Below are 9,204 nucleotides of genomic sequence, written 5' to 3'. Positions count from 1 at the left end.
AACAAGTTTAGTTCGCAGTGATTGTTGAATCAGCGTTATAATCGCGTCAGCTACTATAAAGAAGGTCAAGGTCGATATCGAACGATTTGATTTGCTCCGAAATAAGGAACAGGTATGATGAAGAGATGCGTGTGTAAGGCACAAAATATTTTTTGCTCATAATGTGATGGTTTAGATTTAGATGAATCTCTCCATGTAATAAAACCACTCGCATACGTCGTTATTGGCATCGATTCTCTTTATTAATTTGCAACATTTATTTTTCCAACATTTCAAAAGTTAAATGACTGAGCTAGGACAAAATCATCAATTTTTTCAAACAAGCTCATTTCTCTTAACCTCGATTTACAGCTTTCGTTTTCTCGGATCGATTTCTGCAGCTGGATCTTGAGCTCGTCTTTTGAGCGCTTGCCCGGCGGATTCTCCCTGCCAGCTATCATCGCTGAAGTCTATTGCCTGGACCTGTGAGAACACCATTCGTTTATAATATTACGCATTTGCGAGAAAAATCTAATAATTTTTCAACTCGTTTCATTCGCGAATTTGCATCGTTTAACACAAACTATTTTCTGTTGGATTTGATAATGTTGCCTGATTTCGATATAACTTGGAATGGGGCAAATTATTGTGGAAAATTACCTCGCGAGTTAAGGCATCTTTGTCGACAACGTGATGGGGCAGTTGTTTCAATATTTCGAGAGTTTCGTGGATCGTAAAATAGCGTTGTACTAATTCCGGCCTCCCGAGACAACCTTTTATCAATACGAGAGCGACTTTGAAGAGAATTTCACGTCCTTCGTAGACAAACATATCCCAGATACGAAGTAAAGTTTCAGGGGGTAAAGTTAGCGTGTACAGATTCAAGAACCATTCGCTTATGTATGTTCTCGGATCGATTTTTATCTTTACCTGTAAAACAATAGTTGCTTCGTTAAAAAAAGAGCAAAGAAAAATTAACGTTGCATCGGTTTAAGGTAATCCTACCGTGAGGCTCAGTTTATAAGATTTAAAAAAAAAAAATGTTGTATGTTGTACTTCAACTTTTAACAAAGGGCTGTGTAAAATTTCAGGGTCGGTTGTCGACCTGATTTAGCGTGGTTTTCGTAAAGGTACTACGTGAATCATTGGACTGACTTTTTTTCATTTTCATAATTCAGTGCGAATATTCATTAAAGGATTACATATGGAAAATTTTAGTTATTAGAAATAATTTTTTTCCATATGCCAATAATATTGATTACTACAAGGCTCAAGTATTAGCAGTGATATGAGTAGACTGAAGCCATATAGAAGATTCGCTTAATTTTAATAAAATGAACAAAATTATATTATCGAAAACTATTAATCATTGAATTCCATTTTGTTACGCAATACGAGTCAATGGATTTGCAGAAATGTGGATTTGCAGTGAAATATTTCGAAGACGAATATATGATTGATTCAAAGACATTGAGTAATTCGATTGATTTCGAATTATGTCGGTCGTATGGGGATGTATATCTAAAAGAATATAATAAAAGTACTCACGAGATGATTGTAGGCGATCGGCGAATATCGTTTCAAGAGGTCAAATAAAACTTCCTTGTCTTGTAGCAACATTCTCGCTTTGTCTTTGCAGTAATTAACGAAACGATATCTACTAATACCGACGAGAGTCCAAAAGGCTTGTTCAGCTGGCATTTGCATGAGAAGCCAAGCGGCAATGGGCCCTTGTTCGCGACAGTATCCAATTCCGTTATCCATAAGAGAGAAAGCCTTTAACACAGAAAACAGATTTTCTCGTCCCGGTGTTTGGTCCCCGAAGTCTTTGTGGGATGAGAATTGCTGATGAAGATCCCCGGCTATTTCTTCCATAATGTTTGGATCTCCTTGTTGGCGTGTCAAGTTTCCATAAAGATATTCCAATCCTTGCATTGAGGTGTAACCACCGGAGAGACAAAACCACGCATATGGTCTCATTGTTTGTGGAATTCCGATCCTGCAAAGTTCTTTGATAAACCGATTGTCATCCGCCATCTCGGACTTCCAGTGCATTAACAGCGGTTGCCAATTCTCTTCTAATCGCTGCAACTGGCGCCGTTTTTCCCAGCTGCGAAATACAAAATGTCAAACGAACGCTTCAAACTGTACAAATTTTCTTTGTCCACCTTCCAGTTAACCTTGGAAATATATTGTAAATTGGAATCGCAAATAAAATGAACTTTTCGAAAGTTGGGTCTCTCGTGCGGTATAAAAATACCAAAACGATGACCCTAAAAACTTTAAATGGTCCAAGTACTTCAAAACACATGGAAATTTCCATAAAACTGTTCCAGCCGCGTTTGCGAATTCAAAAAACATTTTATTTTTGAATAAACTGATATGAGACTGATACAATTAAAAGGTTTTTGTAGAAACGCGAAAAAATACAAATCTCGAACCTCTCTAAGATAGAAGATGAACCGTGATCGGATCCAGGTTCGTTCTCCTCCCGTATTTCTATATCATTGTAAGAGTCGGAGTCGTAGTCCATGGTAGTTCGATTTTCCTAACGAAGCAACTCCGGCAATGCCGTAAAGGAAACTAAAAAATTCGTCAGACTTCGTTTTATATGTTGCCAAAGACCGAAGTCTCTAGAACATCGGATTCGACAAAAATGTTCAAATCTTTCTAAATAACTGTAATGAATTCTCAGTATACCTCGCTCGTGTGCCCGCATTTTCTGCCAATTTTCTAAACGATAATTTCAACCGAAGTATTGTGTAGCAACTAAACAATAACTCTGTTACTCATGAATGCTAAACGATTGTTCATCGATGAGATTATTCCGACAACAAGATTAGTACGCTGTGATTGTTCTATTCAAATTGGTCGCGTGGCTACTAATTGCGTTCTAAATCAACGTCGCGTTATGCGACCGTGCGATTCTCTGAAGAATAAAAAACCGTTATGATAAACAAATGTGAGATTTGTGCAGATTTCGAGTTTGCTATAACGAGAAATTAACTTTGCGAATAATTTGATGACGAATCTTACGAATCTCTGAAAATAATGAAGACATTGGGTCGATATCGGTATTGAGTCCGTTTATTGATTCAAGACATTTGCGAAAATTATTTGACTTTCGCTTATTCATCGATTCTTTAACACAATAAGGAAAGTAGTTTGATGACCAAAGTTTTAAAAAGTCACAAATTCCCCGAAACAAGCAGCCCGTTTTACTCCTCCCCAGGCCGAACTAAAATTTACTGTCTCTTAGGATCGACTTCTGCACCCGAATCCTCAGCTTGTCTTTTGAGCGATTGCCCAGCGGATTTCTGCTGCCAGCAAACATCGTCGCTGAAGACCACGGCTCGAACCTGTAATATAACCATTTTTCAACGATCTTACGAAATCACAAAAACAATCCAATAATAATTTTCCAACGAATTTTCTTTGCCAATTCATACGATGAAGTGCAAACTACTTTTCGTTACATTCGAAAATATTGTTTTAATTCGAATTATCTTGGAGGAGACGAATTATCGTGAACAATTACCTCGCGAATTAACGATTCTTCTTCAACTACGTAACCGGGCGGTTGCCTCAATATTTCGAGAGTTTGGCTCAGCGTGAATCGACGTCTTTCTACCAACATGCCTCCGAGACAACCTTTTATCAAAGCGACAGCAACCTTAAAGATCACTGCGCGTCCCTCGTAGACAAACATATCCCAGATTCGAAGTAAAGTTCCATAAGGCAATGTTAGCGTGTACAGATTCGAGAACCATTCGACAGTGTATAACCTCGGATCGATTTGAAGTTTCTCCTAAATAAGAGTAAAATTCATCAATAGAATAGGAAAATGAAAAAAGGTGGAAATTCAATCTGTTAAATTTTCATAAATATCGTGGCATCCATGAGGAGTATTGAAAAGTGCAGTTACACTGCATCGGTTTCACAAAGACAATTATGAATGGGAAGTTTCAAAGCGATCACCAAACGATGTGACGCTATGGTGTGAGAATTTTCGATAACTCAGCACTCACTTTGGGCGTTGAGTGAAAAATTTCACAATCAAATACAGTACGAACTCGACGTGATTTAAACGAACCTAGTAACACAATTTATTTTATGGCGTTGCAAAATATTTTTAAAAAATTCTAAAATTTTCATAGAAATTTTTTCCCATGAATATCCCTCGGGCGTTGTATAGTTCATGTACCAATATCTGCGTGCAGTATTTTGCCCAGCCGGTCAACGAATTTCAATTCGATTGATAAGAACGATCGGAAACTCAGGAAAATAGTTTTCCACTAAGCTATCAATCCAAGTTATTTGTTTGATTTTGTTTCACAGCTTGGTCAAATGAATTTAGATGAAAATAGTGGGAATTTATTAAAATAATAAAATATATGAAGTACTAACGAGATGACTGTAGGCGATTAGCGATTCTCGTTTCAAGAGATCCTGTAAAATTTGTCCATCTCGTTGCAACATACTCGCGTTACGTTTGGAGTAATTAGCAAGATGGTTTTTAGTGATAGCGACGAGAGTCCAGAAGGCCGGTTCAGGTGGCATTTGCATGAGAAGCAAAGCTGCGATGTTTCCTTGGCTGCGAAAATATCCAATGCCGTTATCCATAATGGAGAAAGCTCTTTTAACACAGAAAACAGATTTTCTCGTCCAGGTGTTTGGTCCCCAAAGTGTATATGATATGAGAATTGCTGACGAAGATCCGCCTCGATTTCTCTCATAGTGTTTGGATCTCCTTGTTGGTGTTTTAGGTCTTCATAAAGGTTTTCCAATCCTTGCATCAACGTGCGACCGCCAGAGAGATAAAACCACGCTTGTGGTCTCACCGTCGGTGGAATTCCTATCATGCAAAGTTCCTTGATATCTTCCATTGTTATTCATCATCGAAGGCGTCCAATGAGTTAATATTACTTTCCATCTCTCTTCTATTCGCTGCAACTCGTAATACGTTTTTTCCCGGCTGCGCAACGCAAAATATCAAACGAACATGTCAAACTGCATGCATTTTTTTCACACACTTCCAAGTCCACTTTTTCAGACTTGTTAAAATGATCAAAGAAGGAATTATCAAAAGGAATAAATGTGTGTAAAGGCAACACCAATTCAAAATTTGATGAAAATCGAATTCACAAAAGAAACGAACTTTTTAATAATTGCGCCCCTCGAATGACACAAAAAAGTCAAAACGACGCTCTTAGACCTTGTAAATGGTCCAAATATTTGAAAAAAATGTCACTTTCATACAAATAGGAATTGGTTTCGAACCCTAAATTCATTTATTGAATGACAAGGGAACGAAGAATAATTTTTATAGATTTCGGATGTAAAATACAAAGCTCGAACCTTTCTGGTTTATAAAATGGACCTTCATCGGATTCCATGGTAGTTGGAGTCTTTGGATTCTCGTAACGCAGCAACCGAAAGCAATGTCGTTAAATAAGTAACTAAAAAAATTCGTCAGATTATGATGAAGAAAAATTATGATGAATTCTCAGTATATCCTTAATATATGCGAACCCGTGAGTTCGCATATTTTCAAAATAATAATTCAAAATACTAATCATTTTCTTAATAATAAGATTCCGGAAAAATATTTTTTAAAGAATATTTTCAACAAATTTATTTTGCAACGACGTTACAATAACTCTATTACTCATCGCGGTGCTAGTCGATTGTTCACGTGAGAAATACTTCCAGGAACGAGATTAGTTCGTGGTGATGGTTAAATTAGAAATGGTCGTGTGCACTATTATTTTGAGTTAGTTTTTTTTGCTTATATTCTCTATACCGTTTTTTTTTTAATTTTTCGTTGCGTCAATAAGCGACGGTTCGATCTTTTAAACAATACAAAGCAGAAAGAAACTCAAGATTCCTGTAGATTTTTATTCAGAAATCGGGGGATCCAATAAATTATTAATCAACTTTGATAATGAGAAATTCGAGTTTTTACGCTCGTAAGTTGATGATATATCGGGTGAATCTCGAAAAATTATCAAAACATTCTTGCGCCAAAGATTGTATCATTTTTATTCTTCTTTTAATAACATTCGCTACAATTAGTAGATTTTCCGTCGATCCATTAACATAACGAAAGATAAGATTTTTCACAATCGATTACAATTCGAGGATTACTGGTACCGTAAAAAATAACATGTGATAAATTCAATAAAAATAAAGCAAATTAGATGATTTTTAAACCACGATGACAGAACAGACGTTTCGTCGGTTTCGTTCAACGCAGCTCTCATTCACCCTCCTTCGCTTTTTCCCTTTTAGTTTGAATGCCTGAACCCGAAGCCTCACTTGGTCTCTTGAGTGATCGCTTCATGAGTTCGTATTTGCGAAGCTGATCGCCCAGATCCATTTCCCGGACCTGCGGAATTATAATTCTTCAATGATATTGCACCGTGATTATTTAAATATTGAAATAATTTTCTGGCAAATATTATTCACGAATCTGCGTGGTGCAATGGAAATTTTTTTTCGTTCAGTCTAACAGTAATTTTTTAATTCAAATTTTCTTTGAAGTGAGAACATAGCTATAAAAATTACCTCACTCATCAACGCTGTTTCCTCGACTACATTATAGGGCGGTCTTCTCAAAATTTCGAGAACGTGGTACATCGTAGGACAACGTTGTGTTAGTGATGTATTTCCAAGGCAATTTTTTATAAGTACGAGAGCAACTTTGAAAATAGCTTCGTTTCCGTCACAGAGAAACATGTCCCAGACGCGCAGTAAACTTTCCCAAGGCAATGTATGCGCGTATAGATTCGAGAACCATTCATTAAGATATATCTTCGGATCAATTCCCAGTCTTGTCTATTGAAAAAAAGTTCGTTAGTTGAAAAAAAAATCGTGAGAATCTCAATTTGAATATTTTCGTTCGATTTTTTCCATGATTTCGTCGCATCAATTGAGACAAAAATAATTCGGTTCGATTGAATCTTAAGGCCTTATATAGCTAGACTTGTGATGGGCGTGAAAATCGAAATTTTTTTTATTAGATATTTTCAAGTACCATGTCTGAAGAATATTCTCACCTAATTTCATAATGATCGGAGCATTGGGTGATTCGTAGCTATTATACCTCTTATTTATTATAATAATAGCTAAGGCCTGGACGAAGCATTTCGTATTTTGTTGGGAAGAAAAATTGTGACAAAAAAAAACGAAAATTTGGCACCTCCAAAAATGAATTTTTTGGTAAAACTGTCGCCATTTTGTTTAAATCAAAATTTCTTCAAATCATTCGTCCACACCCAAACTATTATTATAATAAATAAGTGGTATAAATTAGATATGGATCGGATTAATAGTTTTTTAGTTATCATGTCCACCGCGACTGATGCTCAAAAAAAGGTGCTACTGTAATACAGCTGGAGTTGCGCCATAACGAGAAATTTTTTGATGGAAAAAATTGTACAAGTACACAAATATATGTACTAGTGAATATCGTTAACAGTTTTTCAATAAACATTAGTTTTCTACTCGAAAAGAAATAAAAAAATCACATTTTCTCGCCCACTGCAAGTGCATATAAGGCCTTAAGAGTACGGATCAGTCGACTAACCTCACTTGAAATTTTCGAAATCGAAATTCTTTGACACCGTTTGAACGATTTAAAAACGGCTCTGCGCGTCAGCCTACGCAGAACGATGGCAAAAGTCGACTGACAGAGCCTTTTTTTGATCGGTCAAACTGTGGCAAAGAATTTCGATTTCGAAATTTCTTAAGAAACTATAGTAAATTGAGTACTGACAAGATGCTCGTACGCAACCGGCGAGATTTTTCTTAAGAGAGTAACCGTCACTTGTTCATGTTCCAGCAACATCCGTCGACCTTTATCCTTCCAATCAAAGAGACGGTATTTGCTGATCGCAACAAAACTCCAAAAGGCTTGTAACTCGGGCATGTGCATGAGGAGTACAGAAGCGAGCTGGCCTTGTGCACGACAATACACGCCTTTCAAACCGTGATAAGCTTTCAATACTGAAAACAGTTCTTGTCGGCGAGGCGCGTGTGTCCCAAACCACTGATGATCTGCGAATTGCAGATTGATGTCTGCATCTATTTCTTTCATAATGTACCGATCTGCGCTTGCCTGGACCAACTGTCTATAAAGAGCTCGTTGTTCTAGCAGTAGCGAGTGACCTTGCGAGAGATAAAACCACGCTCGTGGTCTCACCTTCGGTGGAATTCCGACTCTGCAAAGCTCCTTAATTCGTTCATCTTCATTTATCTCAACCACCGCCCAATCGTCCAACATTCGCTGCCATTCTTCTTCTCTGTGCTGTAACTCGACAAGTTCTTCTCGATCGCTGCAACACGGAATACCAGATGAGCGTACACAGGGCCAAACGTACGTTTCTGAATTTATGTATTCAGAATCATTGAAATTAACGAACGTAAATTAGTGAGAATAAAGAAAGAAAAGAGTGCAGAAAATTCGTTTCACGAGGAATTTGTGTCGTGACACATGAATTCTTTTTAAGGTTCGACGAATTAACGTGACGGAACGAGAAAATGAAATAAGTACAGAGGAATTATAAGTACAACAGACAAATTAATGTCGATGCCGATCAACACGATTTGAGACGTAATTGAACTTTTAAAAATGACCTTTGAAAATCGGCAATTATATACAACGAAAAAGTAGCAAAAACGTCAGTGACCAGTGAAAGCTTCTCAAGTTTTTCCAAAAAAAATCAATTTCTGAAATAATTTGAGTACGCGTGATCGACAAAGTTTCTCGCACTTCAAATGAATTTGACGCACCAAAAGAAAACAATAGGAAATTTTGTCTGAAGACAAGAAAATATTAAATCCACCTCGCCTCGCTTTCTGCATCTTGAAGATCTCCTTGTTCCTCTGAATGGTCAAGTGCCGAGGCCATAGTACCTCCTTAAGTTTCGTACTGAAGCAACTCCAGCGACTCCGTTAATACAAATTTCGTCAGAACGCGTCTCACGTATTCTCGATGACCAAAACTTCTAGAACATTGTACCGACCATTTCGGGCTCGAGAACATTGCAAATATGATATTCAGCTCACTTGGAAAGCTCGTCGATAACGACGCTAAATTCACGACGATTCCAACTCACGTGTTCTCCTAATTTTCTCCTAATTTTTTGCTAATTATTATTGAAACCAATGCACAATACAATTAGCTTCCAAGCTTCCAATGATCTCTTTACCAATAAATTCCAC

The 9,204-nt window shown here is 37.2% G+C and overlaps 3 protein-coding genes across 4 annotated transcripts; all 3 read right to left on the bottom strand.

The window, feature by feature from the left end:
• Positions 1-220: 220 nt before the first annotated feature.
• LOC122413668 (TBC1 domain family member whacked-like) lies at positions 221-2,562 on the bottom strand. The gene is made up of 4 exons (XM_043424174.1): positions 2,421-2,562; positions 1,528-2,089; positions 640-909; positions 221-462 (listed from the first exon to the last, which is right to left on the bottom strand). The coding sequence occupies exons 1-4, from the start codon at positions 2,510-2,512 to the stop codon at positions 346-348; spliced, it is 1,041 nt and encodes a 346-aa protein (XP_043280109.1). The 5' UTR covers positions 2,513-2,562; the 3' UTR covers positions 221-345.
• Positions 2,563-3,056: 494 nt separating this feature from the next.
• Positions 3,057-5,420, bottom strand: LOC122413083 (TBC1 domain family member whacked-like). 2 transcript variants are annotated; one of them, XM_043423194.1, is made up of 4 exons: positions 5,338-5,420; positions 4,387-4,954; positions 3,518-3,787; positions 3,057-3,338 (listed from the first exon to the last, which is right to left on the bottom strand). In XM_043423194.1, exons 2-4 carry the CDS (start codon positions 4,600-4,602, stop codon positions 3,225-3,227), a joined length of 600 nt encoding a protein of 199 aa, XP_043279129.1. In that variant the 5' UTR covers positions 4,603-4,954; positions 5,338-5,420; the 3' UTR covers positions 3,057-3,224. The 2 variants fall into 2 exon arrangements, with proteins under 2 accessions (XP_043279129.1, XP_043279128.1); XM_043423193.1 differs by having other exon boundaries at positions 4,387-4,573.
• Positions 5,421-5,984: 564 nt separating this feature from the next.
• On the bottom strand, positions 5,985-9,090 carry LOC122414089 (TBC1 domain family member 10A-like). Its single transcript, XM_043424941.1, has 4 exons — positions 8,826-9,090; positions 7,757-8,315; positions 6,547-6,816; positions 5,985-6,367 (listed from the first exon to the last, which is right to left on the bottom strand). Exons 1-4 carry the CDS (start codon positions 8,888-8,890, stop codon positions 6,239-6,241), a joined length of 1,023 nt encoding a protein of 340 aa, XP_043280876.1. The 5' UTR covers positions 8,891-9,090; the 3' UTR covers positions 5,985-6,238.
• Positions 9,091-9,204: the final 114 nt, after the last annotated feature.

Source organism: Venturia canescens, chromosome 7, assembly GCF_019457755.1.
Source record: "Venturia canescens isolate UGA chromosome 7, ASM1945775v1, whole genome shotgun sequence".
NCBI lineage: Eukaryota > Metazoa > Arthropoda > Insecta > Hymenoptera > Ichneumonidae > Venturia > Venturia canescens.
The sequence above is the reverse complement of the archived record's forward strand: the minus strand, read 5'-3'. Positions and strand labels throughout refer to the sequence as shown.

What these genes read in the sequence shown, in the direction of transcription:
- LOC122413668 (XM_043424174.1), bottom strand. Translation starts at nt 2,512, where the DNA reads ATGGACTACGACTCCGACTCTTACAATGATATAGAAATACGGGAGGAG. An exon ending in CGATCGCCTACAATCATCTC is followed by an intron (nt 910 to 1,527) that starts GTGAGTACTTTT and finishes ATTGTTTTACAG; the next exon opens with GTAAAGATAAAAATCGATCC. An exon ending in AAGATGCCTTAACTCGCGAG is followed by an intron (nt 463 to 639) that starts GTAATTTTCCAC and finishes GTGTTCTCACAG; the next exon opens with GTCCAGGCAATAGACTTCAG.
- LOC122413083 (XM_043423193.1), bottom strand. Translation starts at nt 5,375, where the DNA reads ATGGAATCCGATGAAGGTCCATTTTATAAACCAGAAAG. An exon ending in TAATCGCCTACAGTCATCTC is followed by an intron (nt 3,788 to 4,386) that starts GTTAGTACTTCA and finishes ACTCTTATTTAG; the next exon opens with GAGAAACTTCAAATCGATCC. An exon ending in AAGAATCGTTAATTCGCGAG is followed by an intron (nt 3,339 to 3,517) that starts GTAATTGTTCAC and finishes GTTATATTACAG; the next exon opens with GTTCGAGCCGTGGTCTTCAG.
- LOC122414089 (XM_043424941.1), bottom strand. Translation starts at nt 8,890, where the DNA reads ATGGCCTCGGCACTTGACCATTCAGAGGAACAAGGAGATCTTCAAGAT. An exon ending in CGGTTGCGTACGAGCATCTT is followed by an intron (nt 6,817 to 7,756) that starts GTCAGTACTCAA and finishes TTTTTTCAATAG; the next exon opens with ACAAGACTGGGAATTGATCC. An exon ending in AAACAGCGTTGATGAGTGAG is followed by an intron (nt 6,368 to 6,546) that starts GTAATTTTTATA and finishes ATAATTCCGCAG; the next exon opens with GTCCGGGAAATGGATCTGGG.